The sequence below is a fragment of the Bacillus rossius genome, chromosome 1 (genome assembly GCF_032445375.1).
Source record: "Bacillus rossius redtenbacheri isolate Brsri chromosome 1, Brsri_v3, whole genome shotgun sequence".
NCBI lineage: Eukaryota > Metazoa > Arthropoda > Insecta > Phasmatodea > Bacillidae > Bacillus > Bacillus rossius.
This window is the reverse complement of record NC_086330.1, coordinates 167467637-167494343: the sequence shown is the minus strand read 5'-3', so window position 1 is coordinate 167494343 and position 26707 is coordinate 167467637. Positions and strand designations below refer to the sequence as shown.

The window sequence follows — 26707 nt, the reverse complement described above, 5'->3', positions numbered from 1 at the left end:
AACTATAGGAAACAACACAAGTAATGTGTTACAACACATATTACGTTTACAGTTATGGCCACAGTAACGTTTACAGTTAGATATGTTTTAACTGTGGTTGTTTTACATTAAATATCAGGAATAAGGGCGGGAGCCTGAAAAAAAAAAGCCCCTGGACTCTTGGTTTTTCTCGATTGTCCTGAATGTATATACATATTTTTTTAAATAATGAAAACGCAAAACCTATCCTTAAGTTTATGTGAAATGGAAAACAGCTATTCTAAATTAAACCACAGTAGATAAGGCAGCTGCTTTCTATACATAACTATGTCAAATATTGTGGAGTTATGTACAAGTCCCCGCCATGTTGTACGTTTCGCGCTTAATTAAGTGACCTTACATTGTATATTAATCGCAGCATTAGCTGGAATAATTTCGAGGAATCATTGAAAACCGAAACCAGAGCCATCGTCTTACCACAGCACCACTTCGTTCTGTTAAGTCAGTTGTATTTACTTAGTCTATACGATTATAACTTTACTAAAATTTAAGCTCCTAAGTGTACGTGTTTGCTTCAAATAATTAGGTATTTAAGTTCTCCGCTGTTAATTTTCATAGCTGCACAGGAAATGAGGCAGTATAAAAACAATGCACATAACAGCTGTTATAGTAAATTTGACATTGCAATGCAGTTGTTATCGTCCATGTTCGCATTTGTCGTGCCAGTAACTGTTGTCGCACTGAAGAGGAGGCGATCGCGCGGCAGGCTGGTCTGACGGAGCGCGGGCTGGTCACCGGAGACGGGGCACGCGAGAGGCGGGTCGCGCACGTGCCGGGTCACACGTGCAAATCGTTACAGGATCTGTTCCGGGCGCCGGCCCGATTTATGGGGCGGCGGGGGAACGCCCAGCGGAAGCGAGGCGGCGGTGTCCTGCAATCAGAAGTTCGGGGCCCAAACAGCGCTCTTTCTATTTTAAAAGTCGAGTCGTCGTCGCGATGGCCGGGTAGCGTCGACGAAATTATTGAAGCCGGAAATTTACTGAACTCGACTGTTTGGTCGAGAGTTATTTATAAACGAGCGGGAAATGCGGTCGTTTTTCGGCCGCTTTGCAGCGGGCTGAATGGAGAATCGTTCTGGAAGCCGAACCAACATTTCGAAGCAATATCTCCAATGCAACGCAGTGTTGTGTGGCTATCCCCGTAACATTACTCAAGAGGGATGTATTGGTGTTAGTGAGGCGGGGTGATAAGTGCGACGCTCACTGGTGCTTACATTGCGGTATCGCCTCCAAGCGCAAGACTGTGGACTGGCGCGCAGTCTTCTCGTCTTGCATTGGGCAACTATGAAATTTTAGCGGTTACTATAACATTATATGGCGGTAAAATTCTGAAAAAAAAAAGTAATGCAGGTTCCGTAGGTGCTTTTGAGAATTCGCACCGGGTGTTTCATGCCTGAAAACTATTCTTAGAATACCCATTTAAGCCATCTTCATTCTCCTAACAAAAGCAAAGTAAACACGGGAGCAGAACTGCTGAGAGTATCTCTGGTGGCGGGCACAGGCTCCAGAGCGCGGTTCCTCCTGAAGCTGTCGGGCTGGACGGAGGCCCTGCCCGAGGACGCTCGCGGTCCCGCTGGCAGCGGCGAGCACAGTCGCAGCTCTGATTAATAAACAAGCCCCGGGGGCGGCGACAAGGGCGAACCTGTGCGGCGGCGAAATGGAGCATCCGGAGGCGGCATCCCTTTCTCAACGCCGGCGACTGTTTCCCGGAAAAAACGGTCCGCCGAGTTCCACGGGTGGCGGGGTATTTTTTTTTTCGGCTTCGTTAACAGGCGGCGCGATGAAAGAGTCGTCCTTCCTGCGCGCGCCAGGACCCGCAGCATGTGCCGCAAGGACCTCGGGGCGCGCCACGGACTCAGGATGCAGGCAGCTTCGTCATAATCGTCCGACATAAATCAGGGATATTTTTTTCATTCGAAGGAAAAGGAAGCTCATTCAGTACCTAGTTCTGGAGGAGCAACGTGATCCCCTGTCGCCTATTCTTGTTACCCATAAATAACAAGCCTATTTTTATGGGTGATCCATTACTACAAAGTGACAAACGTAGCACCAGAAGTGCGACGAGGACTCGTCTTGGAATGCGGTTGAGGTGTGTTAGGATAAGGATAAGAATTTGGTAGATTTGGGCGATGAAGAGTGAAGAGGGGAGAATAATGGGTAGGGATGTATTAGAGGTTGCTTCTCAGGAGAACTTATTCAGTCTCCCTCTTGCTTACGGAAAATCAGACATATATTGCCAACCTACGATACGATAGATATATTAAAATAATATTAGATTTATTACAAAATTCCTGTACCTTTTTAGCTAATATTAGTTGATTATAAAAATTGTTTTTTTTTTTCTTAAAATCTTTACGAATATAACAGCGTTTTTTAATAAGTAACATGATTATTTTCAATTTGCCAAAATTATAAGGATTATATTGATCCTACTGACGTTCTTTTAATTTTTATTATTTAGTTCGGCCGCGAAGCTATCGTGGCTTACGGGAAATGTTTTTGTATTTATTTAATAACTTTTTATTCCTGCTGCATTACAAACAAAAGAGCAAACTCGGTCACAGTGTTGTTACAGGCTCGCAGAGGTGATCATTGTTCGAGTCTTGTTTGAGCATTATAAGGACGTGGCGAGGGTGGCGGGCTTCGTACCGACACCCCGGCATGATTTAGACGTATGAGCACCGAGTGGTTCAGAGCTCACTGTTGTCTTTGAGGTCCTATTGCCCAAAGTATTTGTACATAGCCTTGTGAATCCCTACCATAGTTGCTGAAACGAGTTTCCGTTGTAGTCGCGGGCGTGTGAAGAATGCGAAACACAGGGCGACGGCTATTATGAAGTGATGTCTTTGTTCATGAAACGCACTCAAGGAAACCAAAGTGTTCGGCTTGCCACCTCCACTCCCGTGTAAAAACGATATTAAAGTTCAGCTTCACACTCGAAGGTTGGTTATTTCACTTATTTTATCATTACAATTTCTTAAGGAATTTTACTCTACCGTTATAACGATATCTAGTTCTGCCAAGTGTTACGGAGTTTACGTAGTTATTTCTGACTTAGACCCCCCAGTTACGGAGTGGTGTTTATTAATAACGGGAAAAGTGTAAGGAATATCGCGTGTGTTAACTGTTCCGTTTAATAAATCTTACGCTTGTAGCCGTTTGGTTGCTGGTTGCAAATATGAACAAACATTTTGGTCAAATTCAATCCTTTTTAAAACCAGTCCAGCTTATTTGGTATGTTACGAAAACAAAATCATCCTCAGAGAGATTCACATATACAAGCACAGTTAGTGGTTTTTAGATCTATATAGGCTTATTTTTATCATATTTGATTGACGGGATGATTTGGTTCATTATTAACACGGCTGTTACTTATTTTGTAGAGTCTATTATTCGATCTTATCTTAATCGCTTTACTTTAAGGTGTGTTTTTTTGTATTCATAAAAAATGGTGGATATGTGATAGGTGTCCCTATGAGTTGGCCGCACTGCGATATCTATTATTTCATGTTTCGTCAAAGATAATTTCGAGGTGTAAAGAACTGAATTGTGTTTAGAAAATATTGGCCAAACTTGAGGCAAAACATAAAATAAAATGCTAACATGATAAATTTTACAGTTACGATAAAAATGAAATATAAAACACCCGGTGGTTGATTTCAAGTGTGTCCGTATCAGTAACGTTTATTACGAACAAGTGTCATCTGTTATCTTTGAAGATATAACTAAATATTAGAGTTTATTTTATAGCGCAAGGGATATCTTTTCGTTCGAGGATATTGCTCTTAAATGAATTTTGTTTTACATTCGTGAAACCACCTGTGGTAGTCATCGTGAAAAGCTATGATACTCCGAGGAGCATCAATGCAATACTCGAACAGCCGCGAGGTCTAGGAGGAACTTTCTGCTAACAATCTGGCAACCTCGGCGGGCCACCCTGCCCATCATCCCTGTGGCGTGGCGCCTGGCTCAAGCCCCGCCCTCCTCCTCCCCTCATTGGCCGCGCCGCGCACGCAACGCACCACGCACGTCAGCCTACTCAGCCTACTCAGGCTACTCAGGTTGGCTTGGCCATGGTCGATTATCCTGCAATCGTCGCTTCAAACCCACCGTGACTGCGACCACGACGTAGTGTTGGCAAAATTGAATTCGCCACACCGTTCAGCACGTTTTTCCGTTCTACCATAGGTTGAAGTGACATTTCAGCGCCCTATGTCTAATATTACATTACAACGGTTTTGACACAAGCAACTAAATTTCTGTTATTATTATTGCTGAGTAACAAATATAAATATTTTACAGTAAGTTGTGTTTGGAAAATGTCCTTACACGAATGTCCTAAAATAAAAACACTTAAAAGCCTATAAACAAAACAATCAAGAAATTTTTTGCAATCCTGCACAGTCAATTGTTGTCGAGTCGTAACTTTAATTTTAACAGATCTACATGCTGTCGATGTCTTGAACGTTCTCATTGTAAAATGTTATTAGCTAAACAAAATAATTTTATAAATATAAAACAATCATATGCCTACTAAATAAGAAATAAAAACACTTGAGTTCGAGCATATTGTATACATCACATTCAAACTGTAAAATAAGATTTGAACATGTATAGAGGTTAATTTTCTTGTTAGAGACTCGAATGATTGCTTTTCAAAACGCGTTTGAGTACATTCCCTTTAAGAAACCGCAACGTTGTAAGACTGTTTTTGGAAAGTAATTTGCAGAAAACTTTTACATAAGGTCAACATGAATATTTACCCTTAAACCATGGAGTATTCCTGTCCAAAATAATTTACTTTTATTGTTTAACTCTGAGGCCGGGCCCCATCAGAGTCCCAACTCCCACTGCAAGCACATACTCTTGTTTCCTTCCACAAGGTAACACTTGCCCAGATGGGGCCTAACCTGCATATTAAATTCAAAATCAAAACCAAAATCAAAACCTATGCTGAAAAATGTAAGGTGGCAAAAACATTGACCGAACACAAATATATTTTCCAAGTTTATTGTTAATCTTTATATCTCATAAATAGTACAAAAATAGTTAGATCTCATAAATATATCACAAATATTTTATAATCGACTATAGATATCTCATAAATAGTACAAAAAAAGTTAGATCTCATAAATATCTCACAAATATTTTATAATTTAAACACAATAAATATATCTGACTTTAATGCTTTCTTTGGTTTTTTTCAAACTCTAGGCTGGAAAAGCCAACATTTATTATGCTTCATGTCTTTAGACCAAACATAAACAAACTATTACAACTCGTAAGGAAAACGTCTTTGGAGAGCTAAAATAAATTATTGAAAGCAATATGGCCGCCAACAACTAGCAAAATGAACAGGAGGACAGCAAATTTTACCAAGTGCCAATCCACATTATGAACACCTAAAGCAACACTAAGTTTAAACAGGTGCATCATTTTCGCACAAAACACAAGTCCAATGGTTACTACTCAAAGTTATTTTCATCATTATCAAAACTTTAAACGCTACTGGGCATATCATAACAAATAATTACAACACTCATACTTAGCTCTCCAAAACACCTTGCCTTCTGTCAATCTCTCTCTCTCTCTCTCTCTCTCTCTCTCTCTCTCATGCCTCATGATGATGTGGGTGATGGTCCTGCTGCTCCATGCTTAACTGGTCAAAATCCCGGGCTTATATACCCATTTCTCGCCCCCCCCCCCCCTCCACTCCTATTGCCCCACCAAATCTCGGGATTAATAGAGATGATTTTCGAATGTCCTAGAAGGATCTTCATACCATTTCACATAATCGATAAACAACCAGTTTCCGGGATTTATTCTTCTTCTTGCTAAATCCGGAGTTGGTAACACTGAATTCGATGTTGTGTAGGAATGAAGTCTCCACTTTGTCTATGGTATTTTGTTTGAAAGTGCACTGTCTTCTGCCGCACACAGCCGTAGCCTATCTATGAGTCGTGACGTCACAAGAGGTCAGTTTATTCCTACACGTCAACATGAAATGTAAGCAACTTCATGTCCTTAAATGTTTTGTGGTGCAGGGTCATAAATTACCGTCACGTGACCACACACGGTCACAACTCAGCCTACATTTCTATTTAAATGTGTGTTTTTTTTTAATTTCAATCAATTTAGAGTTTATTCTTTTTGAATATCTAATAGTATAAAACAGTAACTATATTAAGTCAATTAAGCATGCATTTTGATGACTTCAGAAAAAAATGGGCCTAGGACTATTCTGGTATGCACCAAAAACAAATTTGTGATTGCCAATGTTTAGACCATGTAACGTGTGAAATAAAGTATCTTTGAAAAAGTTTTAAAATTGTATTTAATAAAAATTGCTTCCTATTCGTTAATAGAAAATAATCACAATTATATAAACGTGGCAAGCAATAAATAATAAGTTCTTTAAATAATTCGTGCCATAGGGAATTTTCATTTAATACAGATTTTTGGACATACACCATTGCAGTTTTGCACCATTTGCCATGGAAAAATTCCGAAAAAAAAATAAAATAAAGTTGGAAAAATAAATAAACTACATATATAATTTTTTCGGAATTTTTCCACGAAAACAGTACAAAACTGCAATGGCGTATCTTCAAAAATACTGCATTAAATAAATTAATTATAATTAGGTTCATATTTCAATACCTTCCATTCTAATTTTTTTTTAAATATTCCTATTCACATCTGATAAATTACACACATCTGTAAACATTCTTATTCAGGACATTTAAATAAACGTTACATTTGCAAAAATTTTGACGAAATTTCATAGAGGATATTCTAGTTAGTTTACACATTTAAAAATTTACCAGTGACAGAGTCTTCACTATTAAGATCTTCACAAAATTTAACCTTAACATAGTCTGAAATATTCGACAAAATATTAGGACCAGTAGCTCACTTCCTAACCAGAAAGACATCACTTGGCAAGAATTAGTGTGTGTTTTGTTTGGCTAGAAGTACATTTTTTCACATTTAATACTTAGGAAAAGCATTTCATTAGATTGAATCTAAAAATGGCATTCAATTTTTTTAATAAAATTAATTAAAATTAAATTAATTAATTAAAATTCTAGGAAACTATATTTGAACTGTATTAGTTTTGTTTGTTTTTTCCTTGTGTAAATAATTTACAAATGGCGTCTAATTGTTATGTTAGTATAACAGTCAGTAAAATACAGTTTATAAATTATTTACAAGAAATATTATCAGCTGTCTTAAGAGTTCTTCAGATGCTGTAAGTAAATTTTATTCTAAAAACCGACACTGTATTTCAAAATTATACCAGCGAAAACATTAGTAAAAGTAGCCCATTAAGTATAGTTATGAAATTTGAAAGATCAAGTTAGAATCTATAGGAAAGGCTGCGCAAAAAAAAAATGGTTCCGCACCAAAATATATATAATTTCAAATTCATAATTGTACTATACATATCAAACTTTTTAATTTTGCGAAATGAGGATGAATTAATGGTTAATATTAACCTATCGTCCTAATCCCGTTTATTGAAGAAAATTTACGGTGATAAGATGATAATAATATTGTTGGAATGAGTGTTTGGTAAAAAAGGAAGTACCCCAAGAAAAACCACCGACAAAGTCCGCCACATTTCAGGCTTGAAATATATTGGTTTAATTTTTCCTGTAATTGAACTCAGATCGCCTTTGCGCGATTTAACTCAAACACCGTACTTGTTGACATCATTCAAACCTTCATGTTGTTGCCTTGACCGGCAAGTTATTAAGTTTAGTCACTGACGTGTTACAAACATCACGGTAAATAAATTACCTTCGAACGTTGGCTTGCCAAACATTTAACAGCGCGCCAAATTGACACACACTGATTGACTGATACTCGAGTAGCTTTTCATGCACACTTTCATGTGTACGTAACAGAACGAATCATTTGGAACCAAAAGGGGAAAATTCACGAGGTATTACTCAGTACATTACGCATAAAATTTTGAAATTTTAGTTTATACATACTTTTTGACATCAGAAATAAATCGAATTTTGTAGTTACGTGTTTTCCTTGGATTCGAGTACGTGGAAATGTACTGCTTATTGAGCTACGGGACAAAGGTTTTTCTTTGAAATTCTCATCTTCCAAACACAGTGAGTTATTTGAAGAATGCGAAAAGAAAAATTAACTGTTTCGTTACTTTGCTTATATATTCCAGTACTCCGGTTCCAATGGAAAAATAATTTTAATAAGTAAGAATCAGGAAATAATGGTTTTAAGATCCGAGGCAAGCATACAACTTGGAAATGCATAAAAATTACTAGGAGTACATTAAAAAAAAAATAAAATCATTTACTTCATTTTAGTAACTGATGTATTGAATATAACCGAAAAATATCATCGTATGTTATTATTTATGACTACAAATGTGTTTAGGGGCGTATTTAAAGTCGTCTTTGTAAACTCAGTCTACTCTGATTCACCTGGCAGCCTCCCACCGATTGTACACTTTTAGAGTGACTGCCAGCGGGAAGCCTGTTTCCTTCCGCTTTAGGCAGATATCTGGCAACACTGCACAACATTTTCTCGGATGAAATGCTTACAAGGGGAGGGCAAGACTTGGGAAATTCACTTCGGGATGAGACTCGGTGTATTAATAGTCTAACTTTAGGGTGTTTACCCCCTTAAAATAATAAAGTGAACTTGTCAGTCAATTCAGAGAAACAATAGTTTAAAAGTTTAAGCACAGTTTATACCTATGCTAATATCAGTTTCCCTCTGGCCAACGGCGCAGCGGTCTAGGTGGTAACGTACTTGCTTGCCGCTCAGACGCTAGGGTATGGAGTCTCGCTGTATGTCACTTTATAATAATAATTTAATTTTTTAATTAAGTTAAAGTTTAATAATATTAATAATTTATTTATAAATAATATTGTCTACAGTTTCTTCTCGTCACGTATTTGATATTTAAATTACAGTAATAATTCAATATTTAAAATATAAAATAATAATATATATAATAGTTATAAATACAACATTCTGCTAAACATTTTTATTAAAATTTAGTTAAAAGATTCTTAATATTACATTCAAACAGATAAATAATATTCAGTTGAAACCGGTTCTTTGACCTTATCTAAGCAGTTACGTTATATCTTTTTCAATGGCTTCTTTTGCTTACCCCATTGTATATAATTTTTTACAGTTTGATCATTATTTTTTCTCTACAAATTGTAAACAAACGTGCCATTTTATTCTTGAATGAATGAAGTAAGTTTTTAAGCAGATCTACTTCAACAACGTTGTTCTTGAAAACAATAATTATTTATTAATTGCGCAAGATGCCAAAAAGGTTTTTTGTTTGTAATGTCTGTGTGGTATTCCAGGGTCTTGTTTGTAAAACAAAACAGAATACATTTTATTAATAAATATAAGAATTTATAATTATCAAAGTTATATATTTGGCTTTTATTATACCATTACTATTTTATTAATGAAATATTAAATATTACTGCAATTTTTATGTCACGTAATATCAAATACAAATATATATATATATATATATATATATATATATATATATATATTATATTTTAGTAAGTAAAATTTGTAAACAGATTTAGTAAAACTTTTATTTTATTTATAAAAAGCAAGTGGCCATAGTGAGAATTGAAACCCAAGTGTCTTGGAGGTAAGCCAGTAGGTTACCACCTTTTTTATTTTTTATTTTTTATTAAAATATGGGTGGCACACAGGCAAGTCTTGACAGTCACCAGTGTGCCAATCATCTCCCCCCCCCCCCCCTACCTTAACGTTGTATTGTTATGCTACCCCGAGTAGTAGTGAAATTGGAGTTGTGATTGTGTGCGTATTAAGACAACACAAATTACATCCATGTCTTACCCGGGATTCGAACCCAGAGCCCCCGCACCATAGCCCGGTGCGTTATCGACTGCGCCACGGAGGCCAACACCACCCAGGCCATTTCGTGGTCGGCCAGAGTGAATCTTAACTATATATAAATTATGCTTAACATTTCAAAATCATTTTTCTCAGAATTTGCTAGCCCGTGCACTTTTTTATTTTAATGGCAAAACACCCTAAATGTGTATGTACTGCTAATACACCGAGTCTCTTCCCGAAGCGAGTTTCCCAAGTCGTGCTCTCCGCTTGTAAAGAAGCTTTCTCTTCGATTGTCTTTTGTCCGACGTTCCGCTGGAAATACCATGATTGTTTGTTTATTGAAATAAGATGTACATTGTGGTATGATGGCTGTGGGAAACTTGAATTGTTGCCTTTATTCCCGATCAGAAAGATCTTAGTTTTAAACACAAAAAATTGTGTATTGCCGATACGTTTGGAGGAAGTAAATTACAAATTTTTAAGAATGAATTTTACGGTTAGGGAGTAAACTGATTAGAAGTTTCTCTCAGCTGTATCATAAAAAGTTAATGATTAATTTCAGACATTTCAAACAGTTCAATGTCTTATTGTAATATAGTAAATATTGTCATTTTTTAAATTGCGGAAAATAGTATTTAAGCATTAATTTTTTTCCAAATAATGGTGATAATTTATTATCTTAAAAAAAAATAGCTTTGGAGACTTGATGATTTTCACTATATTATTGCATGTGTTTTTAGTTCTGAGCAACGCGTTTCATTCGAACTGTCGTCGTTGACTTTTCCAAATATAACACATTGATTTCCAGACTTTCTAAGCATTAAAAAGAAAAATAATCCTGCATATGATTTATTAATTGCTTCCGATATACTTCCATCGCTACACAACACAAGTTGCCTATGCAACTTTTGGGTGAAAAGATTTTTATTTGCACCAAATAAATTTCAATACAGATTTTACAGAATATTTAAATTATCATTCTGCCATGTTAAAAATATATTTTTTTTATAAATCATATGCACACATGAAAACGTTTTATGGGAAAGCTTTTGAAAAAAAATGTCAAGCAGTTTCAATTAAAAAGCCTTTAGGAGAGTGAAAAACATTGGATAAAGAATTTGAATTAGGTAATTAATTTTGCTTATTGTTACGATCGCGCTTGGCTGCAGTGCTGGCGTCGCCGCGCTCGTTCGGCCTGTCTGCGCCCCCTTCCACCCGCATCCTCTCCCTGGTATCTCGTGTCATACTATCTCGCTACATCCTGACCGTCGCAGCGCGCACCTGCCTCAGATCGAGTTACTTAAAAGAGGCCGCACTGCGGCATAAAAGGACTCAGACGCCTTTATCGGCGTTCTTAGAGCAGCCACCGCGTCCTTCGAGGACTCACGACGCGTTTCTGGGCATTTCGACGGCGAAGGTCGCGAGATATCTCGGAGACATGCCCGATTGTTCTGGACGGGAACCCAAGGGCTATATAAGGAGGTTGAGTCTGAGTCTGAGTCAGTGAGTTGGGAGTTCGGTGGGGAGTTCTCCCGCGGCGGAGTTTCCGGGCGATAGTGCCGCGGGTGCGGCAGAGTGGCGAAGTCCTTGGACGAAGGTTCCAGGGCAGGGAGTGAGTGAGTGGAGTCGGGAGTTTCCGGGCGATAGAGTCGCGGGCGCGGCGGAGTCCCGAGTGAAGTGGCGAGTGAGTCGTCGTGTGGGATCTCGGCGAAGGGTGTGACGGCGGCGGCGGAGTGCGGCGACGGAGTCCCGCGGCGGAGACCCACGAGGAGTGGTGCAGTGAGAGTTGCGCCGGAAGTGCGGCCCAGCGAGGTGTGTGGAACGAGTGACTGGGGAATTTACATCTCTTTAAGTGTAGTTAATTATTTGCCATCTTAGAAGATTAATTGTAAGTGACAAGTAGTGGTAATAAATAAAACTGTGTGTGTGGAATAAAATCTATTAATTGGGCTATCCTTACGAAACCGCAGGGAAATCGTAACATTATTATGATACTATTACCCGAAACCGAGAACCAAAACCAGTTTCAAAATGTATATGCAACGCATCACTGGAGTGATCTGTAAATAATAGAAATAAAATAAATCATTTATTGTAATGATGGTTGGGTTCATCATGCAATTTTATCATTAATAACTTGCCTCTTAAAATTACGACACAAATTTACTCGCAACTAGGGCACAAGTATTTACTATTTCACGACAAAGTGACACAGTTTTATTATTATATACCAAAAAATGGTTCTTATATAAACATTTTTAATAAGTTTTAAATTTTGTATTAATTGTGCTTATGCATTTTTAGAGCTATAAACAACAGTTGGCTCCAAAATAAGTTTGTTCTAAAAGTTATAACTCATTTTTCGTTTTGTTCTTTTGCGCCGTTTCTCTGTTTTCAATCTCCCACACCAAAGGTCTCGCAAGCTTTGAAATGACAATAACTCCGTGCTTTGTTTAATAAGATAACGACTCAAGGCTTCGCTTTACTATTATTTTAGAACGAAGTTTTCTCTCCGAGTTATGATATTAAACGGAAACTCAGTCTTGAAACCACAGAAGGAGAAAGTATTATTAAAGCGCTGAGAATAAAATTAATCTTTATTTAAAACGTAGCGGTTTAAAAGTCATTCGAAGAGCTCTCTGTAGTAACTTAGTTTTGTTGATGATATAACGGTCTATCTCAACATACGAGTATCACAAAAATTTTACCAGTGCTGTTTTTCTTACTTTAAGAATGTTTATCAAGTTAACACGGCCCTGGTAACTATTTAACAATACTAAAGTTAATTATCACTTAAGCTTAACACTATAAACCTATTTACGAAAGTACCTCACATTCCCAAAAAATTATTGAAGGAATGTCAGAAATTTTCCAAATCAAAATTGTTGTGTTTAGTACCGAACACTTACTTTGCAAGTCTGATTCATCTTACTGCAACTAATTGCTAACAAAACGTTATAGTATTATAAAAATGCCAGAGTTTTGTTATTTTTACTTCAGAAATATTAAAATAATTTAAATAAACTTCAGCCGTATTTAATATACACGTCCTCGAGTTATAAAAAAAAACTTTGTATTAACGCTTTTTGCTACGAAAAATTTGTTGGTGAGAAAATAACATGCCATAATGAACCATAATTTAGCACATTTGTATTAACAAATTATTACAATTTACAAAGAACATTCCTGTTGGTTATTTTAATCTTGCCCTTTTTTTATATAGAAATATGGCATTAAATTATCAACGAATCTTTAGAAACTCACCGGTAGAGCCTGGCATGTAGGTCACCCGCACAACTGGAGATGCAAATGGGAAATCGGTCATCAAGGCGCACGCTCTGCCTGAACCGCAGCTATCTGCAAAATAATGCCCTATGGTATGTAGACGTTTCGGGCCACACCCTCATTACAGTGGACATTGCGGGAGATCGGAAGAACGCAGTATACTAGTGACTTTAAGTTGTATTACCGATACATTGTGGACAACATATTTCGTGTACTTTTTTTTAAAATTTGACATAGTAAAAAATGTAGTAACCAAATAAATAAATTGCCAATGAAATTTTAATATGCAAATATACGCATTTGTAAATATGAATATATATTTGTAATTACAGTACTTTTGGTTTTTATGTAATGTTGAACAGTTGATTATTCGTAAATAAAAAAATATAAAACATCTGCATTAATCGTTTTACCGTTATAATTTTACGACTCTTGGTATATATTTTAAGGCGTGCGTATATGCTGAACTAACAATGAATAAATGGTTCTCTGTGAAACCTAGGAGTCCGCGCGCGCCTGAAGATGAGTCGGGAGAACCTGGTAATGGTGGATATAGGAATATTATTTTTGGTTAGTGAAGGAAAATTTACTGTGGGTTTGAAGGGGAAGGGGTTCAAAATATGGAGAGCATAATTTTTTAGTTTTTATTAGCAAAAAATTTACTTATACAACCTGGTTTGGACTTTTACACTGTCATTCTTAACAGGAATCACGTTCTGGGAGTTGTAAAAGCTCGCCTAACCTCTCCGTAATCTCGCAATGTTTTCATAACTTTGGGGAGGGGGTTCGGTGGATATATCTCCTCTTGTGTCTGCCACTGGAATCGGGAATGCCACATCGCAAAGAATCCCCCTCCTGTCACTGTCGGGCAGTGACGGCGGGAAACCCTCGCCGTGCCGCAGGTTCGGACCCGAATCCACACTCCCTCTCCGCGAGACCAGGCCAAGCAGAAAATACATAAAACGAAGAATGGGGCTTGGTTTGGTGCATGCGAGCTGGTGGAATGCGCGACAAGGGCAGGGCGAAGAAGAAAAATGCGAGGCCGGTAGTAAAGGGGTAGCTAATATTATCGACTTGTCATACCAGCCATACCGCGTGCGTGCATACGCTTAAACCCCTCTCCCCTTCTCCGTTGGCCTTCTCCCGCGCGGCACGTCGCAGCAGTATCGCGGTATTCGCGCGGCTTTGTGGGGCGGGCGCGCCCTTGCCTCGCCCCTCTACGTCCCTCGCCCAGGCATGCCGCTCCGGAGCTCGAGATATGCGTCCGTGCCTCCCCCCCCCCTGTTCCACCCCTTCCGCAGTTTCCGGGCCACGCATTGTCCGCGCTTCCCCGCACCCCTCGTGGTCCGCGTCTCTTTTGTTTCATTCTTCACCTTCGCCCCCTCTCTCTCCCACGAACTCCGGGGGGTGGTCCCTCTATCTCATATTATCATTACCCCCCCCCTTCCCCGGCGCGACCGAGGGTTACTGCCCTCCTGGCCGGCGAGGAATGGCTAACGCGACAGGTATGCACCAGGTGAGGGTGAGCTGTTGTGTCGGCCGCTGAAGAAACTCGAGGAATCCTTCTGGCGTCGGGGCGCCTCGTAGGCGCCCGCCCTCGAGGCTTCCCGGCTTCCCGCATGATGTGGTATTGGAGGGGGGAGGTTCCTCTATGCCGACGGAGCAGTAGTTGTTAAGCTCAACACTGAGGAAAATGGGCTAAGGAAAGCCAAATATGTAAGGTTTACAATGTAGCTGGTTTTCTAATTCAGTGTGCACGTTCAATTTTTAAATATTAGACTGTCCCTACATTAACAGTCTATGTGGGTTACGGGTAATGAAACTTGATTAATACAGTGCTTCATTTTTTTTCCTCTCTGAAGACATGCCTAGTTATTTATGCTTTTTACACTATTTGACACTACAACACAGTTACAGTATTTTCGACGATCATTGCTCCCCCAATAAACTAAGTGGATTTTCGTATAAAAAACTTCTGAATTCTGCATTACGTTGTAAACAGGATAAACATGCACGTAGAAGGAAGAAGAGAGATAATACTGTTTACTTAACAAACTTCTGAAAGTTTTTTCTATACTCCAATACATTCCATGTGATTTAATGTTAAAAATAATATCAGAACCTGTACGTTCACAAATATGCCCGGAAGTTTTCGAAGATCCCTGGATAATTTGTAACCAGTTTCCTTCGTAAATATGAGATTCAAAAGCTGTAGGCTAACTTTTCCATCTCTATTCTCGCCAGTTTAAGATATGTCATGCTAAATGAAAGCATCTACGCTTAAGACTGTACTTTTAATTCCGATACCACGTCATATGTATCTGTATATAATTAACTCGAATATCCTAGACGCACCTGCACTTTTCTGCCATGAACATAAACGGTTTTAGTGGTGCTGTCTAAGAACATATGTTATTAAATATTTAAGAATTGTTTAATGTTTAATGTGTTTTTAAGTGCGTGTAGTAGCATGTTATTCTGATTTCTAGCGGTTTTAAATCGACCTTCAAACGAAAATGTCAGAATTATTTTTCGGCAGTTTCACCTTAAGCAGGCACCCAGAAAATGGAAACTTGTACCATATTTTCTTACACTATAACGATTAGCGGAGCCCGTTGATCAATACAAATGAAAATACCTGGGTTATCATCACCCCGTGCGTGCCACATCTATGACGGTCTCACTCGCGTGGCGCGGGTCGCCGGCACCTGCGCGGCTTGGCTGCCGACCCAGGAGCAGTCAGCCGGCCGCCAAGTGGTTTGGAGACTCTCAAGGTCTTGGAGATCCCTTCACCAAACCTTCGATTTCAAACTTGAGGGCCCCGCCTCCCCGGCCACACACACGGTGTGCAGAGCTTCAGAAGAAAACACGCGATTTGAAAACTGCGCAAAGTATCTTAGTGGTGTATGTTTACGAAAAGCCTTTAATATCTAAGAAGCTTTTTTCCGTATTTCGTTTATAAACTGCATTTTTAGAACTGTGAAAATGGCTACAACGTGCGTGTTCACAGATTCTCAAAGGCACTCAAGGGACCTAAGTTACACTTTATCTTCATTTCTCCGCCATATAATGTTACGGTCACCGCTCAGATATCACAGTTGCCCTGTGCACGACGAGACAACTGAGTGTCAGTCAACAGCCTTGCCTTTAGAGGCGATACCGCACTAGAAGCACCAGCAAGCATTGCGCTAATCCCTCCTCGCTTACACGAATTCACTCCCGGTTAGGTGTGTCCCTTAACTTAATTTTTGTTTTACCTATCGTTATATCTGTGGGCATATGTGGTGTAAGAACGCTGAAGCGGTAATTTCAGCTTATAAATGGTTATGGGATAGAATCGCAGGTGATGTATGTGACTTTCTTAAACTGTGGGAGAATCATAAGACTTGCAAGCCGTTCTCTGATGACTATTCAAAGTGGATCCCCGAAAGCGGAAAACCAGAGGAAGGCTGATGGCGACGCAGACTTGGGAAGGGAGGCGTGACGAAGGGATTGACGAGCGAGCTTCTCCGGCTGCGTCTGTCCCGAGGCGCCGTTGTTTACGCGGGCGTCGCTCGGTGTACTTCCCGACGGACGCCGTGGTGAGGCGTGGAAGGAGCGGGAGTGTGGAGGGAGGGGTTAGAGAAAAATAAAACGGGGTAAACTGGAGCCCGCGCCCCGCTGAGATCTGCCGACGAGGAGAGGACCCAAGCCTCGGGAAGCTTCAGAAGCGGGCCAGGAGGTGGGGGGGAGTCTGGGGGAGCCGTGCCAGCTGTCGCGAGACGACGGGCGATCCCGTCCCCTCCCCCCACACCCGTCACACCGCCCCCCGAGCGAGACAGGCGGCTCTGCAAACTGCCACTCCATTGTTTGACTTGCCTCCTCTTGGTCCGCCCGACTCCGCCAGGGGTTACTCCTCGTCTTCATAGGAGGCACGCAAACACCCTTCCCCTCCCTTACACTCGTCCCACTGTGCATCGATTTGAGTCGCCACGGGGTTCAACGCGCGTCTCTCGAATGGATCCTACTTCTTTTTAACGTTTTGGAAACTTCTGGAACTTTTTTACAACTTTGTATACATGAAATCCTATGATTTATCCAATACTCCAAAATGATAGCTTAAATTTTCTCGTATTTCATACTGCGAAAACCTTTTCAGTGTTTTTAATTGAATGCATTCATTATTTAACCACTTAGAACGAATACACTATGCCTACAAAGGAAGATATGAATTTTTTGTCAGCCAACACCTCATTTTTCTACCTCTTGCAGTTATCATTAGTCGTATTAAAAATTGGTTTTGATAAAAGTTGTTAATATTGATTACACTCCCGATTATCCGCGAAATTAACTGTCAGGGCCACCGCGGATAGTGAAAATCGTGGATAATCCGCAAAAGAGCCGAAAAAGGGAAACAAAAAAGGAAATACTAATTTCAACTTAAAATTCTAAACATTTATGTACAGTAAAAGTTACAATTAACAGAAAAAATTATTAAATGATGCTAAAATTTTAGTATTTTACTGAATAATTAACATACAATACATTTCAGTGATGTAAACATAAAAGTGCTCGGTACTTATTTCTAACAACGATACAGTACATACTGTACATACTCAGACACTTCATTAGACATAAAAAAGCACAACTCTTTAAATTGACAACTTTTTGAAAAATAAAATCAGTCACTTGCTTTTGTTTCTTACTTTGGAAACTTCTTTTCTTATTTCTTGATTGAATTTCCGCAACATAAGTTTTTCAGCCAACTGCGCATCGTCGGCTTGTTGCTCTAAATAGTGAAGCAGTCCGACGATGTGTTGCAAAGCCACTACGTGAGTCATCTGCGCCTTCGCACTGGGCACGCCTGTGGCGTGTTACTGTCTACTGCATACAATACACTCGTCAGTGGAGTTCAAATTTGCTCACTTGTAATAAAATACAGATTTACATATGTAGGTACTGTATTTTTTCGTAGCATGCGCGGATAATAGAGAGTTTACTGTACTTTCAAAAGATTTTAACTTTATACAGAAGCGAAATTTGTAATTTTAAGGAAGTTATATTGTTTTTTTTATCTTCCCCATTTCTACGCCTTTAGTCCGATTTTGCTCATTAATAAAATCGACCGAGATTAGCCAGTACTATATATTATGTATCAGTTTAGAAGTGATTTTTTTGCACAATTACGGTGGTTATTGATTTTATAAAAATGTAATATTTTTACATGTAGATATATAGACATATATTTTAAGTTGATAATGGTCTGTTGACTACGAAAAAAAATTGTAAATATTTCCGAAAATCATACCATGTTAACGGCTACAGCAGGTAGTCCCTCGTGGAAATATCACTGAAAAGGGGAAGTAGAATTGGCAATGACGAGTGGCGAGAATTGGGGTGTTTCGAAAAAAGACAAACAGTAATGGAAGAGCAAAATTAGGAAACATAGTTGGAATCTGACTCGGAATTCGGATGCGAATCCGTTGTTTCACAACTGAACTATTTCCTTCGGTAGCTGTGACATTTCCAGCTAAATAAGAGATCATTTTCTCGTTAGATCCTAGCCTTATAGTTTAGCAGGATGTGAAATCTAGGCCCACCCATTTGCCGTACTAGTTCCTGATGATGTAATGACAATTTTTTGAGGGTCTTGATTCATAAACGCCTGCAATTTTTTGTATAAGCTATTGAAAGATTACAAAACATGATGATGGTTGTTTTCACTACCAGCCATACTGCTCATTTTAAAAGCACGAGGTTTTTACGTGGGTAAAGTTTTTCACATTCCCTAGACGAAACATGTGTTACCAGCAGGTAGGATCTGGCGACATGTAAATAATGATTCCCCCTCCTTTATTTCCAATCCCAGAACCAGTACATGAACTTTTAAACAGTATTTTCACTTCCAAATAAAATTTATTCTGTGTCGAAGCTGACTGGATATTCTCGGCTGTAGGAATTAAACTCAGCACGCATCGCAGTACACTCATTCTTTCGACGTTTTGGAGATTGTTTCAGTAGGTTTATATTTTGGAACAGTTTGACTCGATCGCGGGAGGCTGTAAAATTTCGTAATAATTTTCATACTTATGTAAGAGCAGAATTGAATGTCGAGTTGGCAAGTAATGACATCGACAGAATACTTAGGTAAAGTTTGTCATAAATGATCGTTTAAATAGCTGTTCATATTCGATTAGCAAAAAAATAAAATTATGACAAACCTGATGCTGAATATGACCGATAACAATTATGACTGATATGTGTTAATAATTTTTAAAAATTTCATTTATGTTAGTCTACTTTGTAAAACATTTTTTAGTATTTACTGTCAACAAAATGTTTTTAGAACTTAGTGAATTTAGTGTAAATTTTTGTTTATATTTTAAAAATGGTAACTATTGTAAGATTTTAAATGTTTATACATATGTTATTTAAGTGTTTTAATATATTTTGGTTTTGGATCATGAATTTCTTAATTTATGTTTACTTAGTGCATTTCATCACCAGTCTAATTTGTACACTAACACTAAACTGTGTATAGTTCTCGGGAACTTCTTTTGGGTTTCATAAGTGTTAATTTTTAGACTCGTAACATGAAAATTTAAATCATGACAAAAAATAATATGTGTGTACTTAAGTTTTCACATGCTTCTTTTCTTGTCGTTGACAAATAACTGCAAATATTTGGTGGATGAATTCACGTTTCTTCCAAATTCAATAAACGGAATTGCTCTGACCGCCAGCTCGGGAATCCCGCGATGGACTGGATTTATGTGGGTGTCGCGACCTGCAGGCAGGAGCTCTGTCGCGTCTCCCAACCAGCGCACGGCAGGGCCCGGCCAATTGGTCCCGCGCGTCCTATTCCGAGCCCTCCGGCGAGTGTTTATCTTGCCAGAAGCGCGGGGGCGCTGCGGCAGGACTCCCCCTCGAAACTTGGCCCCTGCATTCAGGAGCACTCTTCAAATTGTTAAACGTTTCACACGGAACTATCACAATTTGTTGGGGGGAAAAAACTACTTTTTTCGCTTCGAAAACGTTTTGGTAGGTTTGGAGTAAAATTTCGGACTGATAACTGAGTATAGTAATGTGCGAATATGGTTGAAATAGATTTTTTTTTTTTAGCAGGAAAACCAATTTTCTGTAATTTTCGGTAATAAATGAAACTTATATAGTATTCCAGCAATCAAGATCGAACCATCAACCTGAAAGGGACGCGGAAGATGCATTGAATCCATTAGCCTGTAGAAATTACCAGAAAATAACAGTTTTTTTTCTTTTTGGTTTCAAACAAACCATTGCGTTTGCTGTTATTTGTCACGTATGAAAGTTAAATAAGTAAATATATAGGTTCTAAAATAAGCAGAAAAATTTAGGAATGAGCTATTTTCCTCAAAGAGCTATCGAGAAAGTAGACGGAGTTCCCAATAATGGCAATCCCTTTCAGTACAGGCCCCAACAAACTTTGCCGATTTTAGTGGCGCATTAAACTGATTCATATTAACTCGAGTTGAAATGCATGCCAGTTATTCCGTTCCACGAACGATTCATTTTGTAATAATTTCGTATCTTTTAAAATTGGTTTTTAAAGAGACGTAAATAAAAATAAAAACAAAATTTATTTGGAGTCAGTAGTATAGACAGTGCTCTCTTGGCAGGCGTAATGGGATGTTAGAATGATTGTTGCACTCTAGTTAAGTGAGAACTTTCTGTTCAGAGACTCCCGCTTATCTCCCCAACCAACACAACCCACCCTCTTCTGCCCACCACGTGCATCCGTCACAGCTCCATCTTTTAGTACCACCCCTCACTCGCTCGTGATGACCTCGTCCAAGCGAGGTGGGGTGCACACACGCTTCCACCCCCTTTCCAATTACATACACGGACATTCCAGCTCCCAGTTCAGACTGCTCCCTCTGCACACACGATCAGTCCAGGTGTTCAGTTCGGGCCCAACAGTCCGAACTGACAGTTTGGACTGAACTGAAGCCTCCCCACACTCGATCAGGCTTCGTGTTGCTGTGGCTGTTGGATGTATCGTTTCTTCGTAAAATATGGAAGAAATTTTGCATGCTGCAGTTGCAGTTGTACTGTTAGGGTAAAATAGTAAAATATAACAAATATTTTACAAACAAATATATCTGCCTCTACACTCTGCTAATGGACTGATTGACTGACAGTTCGACATGCCGAGACATTTCACACATACGGCAGTTCGAACTAAGTGCTCTCGAGCTCACAATCCGACTTGATAGGAAGCCATCAGTTAATCAGTTCATCAGTCCTTCAGTTTCGACTAATCAGTCCACCGTTCTTGCTCACATTTGGCAGTTCTGACTGATAGGCTCAACTCTCAGTTCAGACAAATTGTGTGTGGCGGCCTTTAACAAATGTTACTCGCAGCTCGGCTTAAACGTTTTCTGGCCGAATGTTCTTTCCACCACTTTTCTTAGACTGCACAACGCAGGCCCCTCACAAATGCATTAAGTAGAACATGTTACCAGCAGTTCTCAAAGAAATCCCGAGTAGAAACTGGCAACCGCCCCGGTTCAGCTGCATAGTGTGACACCGGCCTTCCTTTCAGCGTGACCGTCAATGACATCGCTATCCATGATTAACCCAAAATAACTATAGGCGAATGGTCATTCTGTTTAGCTTTTTTTTTTTTTTAATGTGTCTAGTGAACTCTTTGTACGTGAGATGATAAATACACCTCTCTCAACTTAAAAAAAAAAAAAACAATATACATGTACTAGCTGCAGTACCCGACGTTTCCCGGGCTGAACACAGGGTGACATATAATCCGCGAGTTTAAGCAAAATAGATAGCACTACATGTCAGTGTGGTGGACATAGAGAAATGACAAACAATAGATGTTTGTATGTCTACGACCTGTGATTTTTGTCTACACGTGGCAATCGGTTGAACGGTTTAGAAGTTGATGCGTTGCAGCGCCATCTAGCGGCGAGTTACAAAAAAATGGATAGCATAAAAACCTCCGTGAAAAAACACTCCGATGTCCCAACTTTCATCGCCATCGGAGTTTATAGACGTCATACATATCAACATCCTATTATATATATGTATATATACATATATATACATTTATATGTATATATACACGCTTCTTAATTGTGCACTCCGAACGAGCTGTAGCTTTTCTCAATATACGAAAATATTAAAACTACTAAAAAAAGTGAAAATCATTGTTAAACTGTCAGAACTAACGGTTAAGTGTTTGGATCCCTTGCCTCCCATCAGTTTTATCTGGGATCGCTTCTCAATGGGGTCAACCACGTGTATTTTTCTCGCAAGTGTGAAAAGTGGCGGATTCTTCGCGAGGCACGTCCGTCTCCCCCAACCAATACAATCCGACGTAGCCCCATGCTCTTCGTGTCACCCTTCATCCTTCTGGTGACCGTAATGTTCATGAGATGTTATGCCGTGATTCATTTTCTCATTACTTAGCCTATTTGTGGTAGTTTTAACTGTTACGCATGGACGCAGTTATGTAATCATAGATTAACTGAAATTGGAGATCTTGGTTGTAAGCAAAAACAGGTACTTGTCAATTACTTTGAAGATGAATCAATAAATCAAGTACGTAGAAAGGGAGAGGCAGTGTGGTGCCGTGGCCTCCCTCTAAAGACAGATTTATGTTAATAATAACGATACTCATTAACAGCCCTAAATTGACTTATAATGGCCCAATTTTTGGTCACAGAATATGGAAAATGGCATAGCTGTGTCTTTGAATAAGTTTTAGGACATTAACTTTTAAGCAGTGGTACGTAGTGTAAGCGTGAAACATTTTATCTTAGAATTTCAGACTTCGAAAACGCAGTGAAGGATCATCAGATAGCCAAAAAACGAGTCTTCAAACATCTCGTTTTATTCTTCCCTTGAGGGGGCATTGCATAACTTTCATAACCCCCAGAAAAATGTATATCCAAAAATAAATTGTAATAACTCGCTTCAGCCCCCATCTCCCACAAATAATTATGAAACAGTATAAATTAAAATAATGCCAGTTTATGCAGCTGTACGACTTTGTGCATGCCTAAAATTTATTCTGAAAACTCGCGTCACACTCCTAAAAATAGAGTTGGGAACAGAGCTACCCATCAGCCCTCAGCGTATTCATAGATGCTGTTCTTTAGCTGTGCACACCTGTGCGCGGGGACCTACAGTGGCAATAATGCCGTGCCTTGTTGCAGACGTGGCGCACGGCAACTTCACGGCGGAGACTCCCCCGGTGCTGGACGCGCCTGCGCAGAGCGACGTCTACGTCGAGAAGAAGCAGGCCAACAGCCAGGCCGAGCTGCCAGGTAGGCCACGACCTTTCCACTATCCTCCCCTCCCCCATTCCTCTTCAGCACGTGACATTTCCACCCCGACCAAGGCGTTTGGTGGAGAGAGGGAGGAGTTCCCCCAATATTCGCGCAGCGATACCACTTTCTGTGCAGTGAGGGTCCTCTGTGGCTTCACGGTCATGTAGCGAGGGTCATGGGTTCGTGACCAGTACCTCCGGCATGACAAGTTTATGAGCTCCGCGTGGTTCGGTGACCACTTTATACTTGGAGGGCCCGTCTTAAGGGGGATTAAGTTTCGCTATTTTGCATTTGGAAATCTTCCGATACCACTTACCATAAAGCTTTCGTGTTTAACTTTTTGACGTAAAACGCCTTTAAAATCATACCAAAAGATACGGGTACCAGAACAGAAACTTGTACCACAACGAAAATGTCTGTAAGCCTATCGTATGGCCTTTATAATTCCCTAACTATTAGTGTTAGAGACGTAAGTAAGGGGATATTTTTTAAGGTATATAGTCAGCTCGCTGATACGACCTTGAGTTCGTGACGCGGGCGGGCGGGTTGGCGGGGAAGCGGAACCGCGCAGATTGGTCACAACCGGCGCTCTCGCTCCTTTCTACTCATCTCAGACGTGGTAGCGCGGTGATTCATGTGACTGTTTGTAGAGTTTATAAAGATCGATAGATTAATGCCAAAAGTAGTGTATTTTGGACAATATTTATATTTATAAATGTAAAACAAGCCTATAAAAAGTACTAAGGTACCACAGTACAGCCTCAGCACATGCAAGAGGAGGCTATGGCCACACACAGGGACCCCGGTGTCCGGCGCCGAGCGAGCAGACTCTCTGTAGCGTCTCGACTCAGCGAGCATCTCTGCCGCTGCTGTGCCTCAGCCAGGGGACACACCGAGTGGAGATAGCATTAAGAGCGACTCGCTGACATAGACGTTTATATTACACCAAAGGCCAGGTGACCCTACGTAGCCCCACCCAACGGTTTTGGTATGACATGGCATAGGAATTATCTTTGGCTATCTACTTGAAGTCTACACTTGTGAACTGGTGTGGTTATTATGGTAGTAGTAGACGTCCGCGTGAAATAATAAGCTATTTCCTTGTGGCGTTTACAGAATAGAGTCTGTTAGTAAATATGTGGTGACAACAAGGTATAGAAGGTCTGGTAGAAATGATTTATGCCTTGACATAGAATAAAAATTGGGATAAATAGTTCAAAATATTAATGATAGCATAAATAAGGAAAAATCAAAGTTGGCAGGGCTAAGTCACTCTACACTGCTACAACTACTGTTACTATTACAATAAATTCTTTTTAAAACTACGCATAACCGCGTGACGTAAAATTATAAACTAATTAAAAAATTATGGCAAAAATTACCTGACAAGATTTTTTGTTGAAAATAAATTCATCATACTTTATTTTAATAATATTTTATGTCTTTGGACGTACATATTTATTTTATGATGCAATAATTTGGCTTGAAAAGCTTAAGAAAAAATACTTGAAGTTGACATTAAGAAAGTTGTTTTTATAATAAAAATTACAATGCAAACTTGCTTTTACTATAAATATACATGTATTTTTTTTTTGCATTAGCTTTAAATAAAACATGTAATATGCTGAGGCAAAGAAAGCGGTTATGGTGTAGGGAAATACAAGGTGCCGGCTCGCGTCCAACGGCGTGTCGAAGTCAATCCAACGAGACTACTATAATTTACTTTTGTTAACTGAATAATTCTTGCATATGGGAAAATTGTTTTAGAATATATTTTTGGACATTCGCCATAGAGATTTAACATTGTATATCATCGAGAAATCTCAAGAAAGTAGGAATAGAGTAATATAAGCCAGGGTGGCCATCTTGGATAACCTTGACCTTTGACCTTGACCTTAAACTTGGAGGCCATATTGGATCCCCCCTTTTTTCCCGCCATTTTGAATTATTACCTCACCGTTGCAATTTCCGTCACGGCCACCATCTTGGAAATCCATAATTTTTATTTTAAAAATCGGGAAAAATTTTAAAACTCATAAAAATTTTATTAATAAAATATATTAAATAAATTTAGTGAAAAAATTATTTAATTTTTTATAAAAATGTACACCTACGCCATGGAGCTTGGAGTCCTCGGTTTTGAACCCGGCGAGGTAAAATAAAATTGCGACAGGTCCTTCCTCCGTTTAAGCCTCCAGCAGACTGACCTCCCACCACTTATGACAATGTATTTATATAGCCAGCTAGTATGACATCATGTCTGCCATCTTGAAAATCTGTAATTTATATGCTATAAAATCGGGACAAATTTCAAAGTACATAAAAAATTTTATAACTACAAACAAATAAGAAATGAATTAACATCTTAAAGAATAAAATATGTTATTTTATTTTGTGTATAAATAAGCTAAATTATTTCTCATATTAAAACAATATTATTGCATTGTTACAATACTTTTTTAGTAATGATATTCCAAAGATTATTTCATACAATTAAAATCAATTTGACTATCCGTTTGGATGACTTTTTCAATTAGGTAACAGGTTTTCACGATATGGTAAACATTGTTTTCAACCAATATAAATCTGTACCTAAAGTAAAGTTGAAACACCAGCAGCAGCTAATAAATAGAAAACAACCCAGGACATATAATGGAGAAGGCAGTTTTCTCATTCATAGTGCCATGTGACAAATTTTAATTTTTGGGCTTGTTTTAAGACGATTTGGCCATAGATCTTTACAAAATAATCCATGAAAAAAGGCCACAAATTATTTTAACTTAAGCCAGGCTCCGTCATCATTAACCTTGCATTTCTAACGCCAGTATTAGAGCTTAGAGTAAACGTTTCTGCCATCTTTATTTTCACAACTATGACAACGTTGGCCTTATTGTGAGTCTAATCAGACAGAATTTTCAGAAGATGATAAAATTTAGCTTTATTTATCAGTAATTCCTGATTAATTGAGAGATAATATAATATGTTTATTTTTATAACAGAGCATTATTAAAATCCAGACCAACCGTTTCGTAGTTGCATCAAAAGTATCGTCCACTGAAAATATAAATTAGAAAGGTTTTCTCTTCCAAATAATTAAATGAGTGAATCCTTTTTTTCGCTTTAAATTGTTTCTTTAAATAGTTACTTTGTTTGTTCGCGATTGAAAAACGTTAAATGGATTAAATTGATAAAATATTT

At 38.8% G+C, this 26707-nt stretch overlaps 1 protein-coding gene across 1 annotated transcript in view; it reads left to right on the top strand.

Annotated features, from left to right (window-relative positions):
- LOC134527100 (discoidin domain-containing receptor 2-like) overlaps positions 1-26707 on the top strand; it is a 787573-nt gene that overhangs the window by 691636 nt on the left and 69230 nt on the right. The window contains exon 10 of the mRNA XM_063359452.1: positions 23396-23506. Within this exon, the coding sequence (XP_063215522.1) occupies positions 23396-23506 (111 nt within the window). The remainder of the gene's footprint in view (positions 1-23395; positions 23507-26707) is intronic.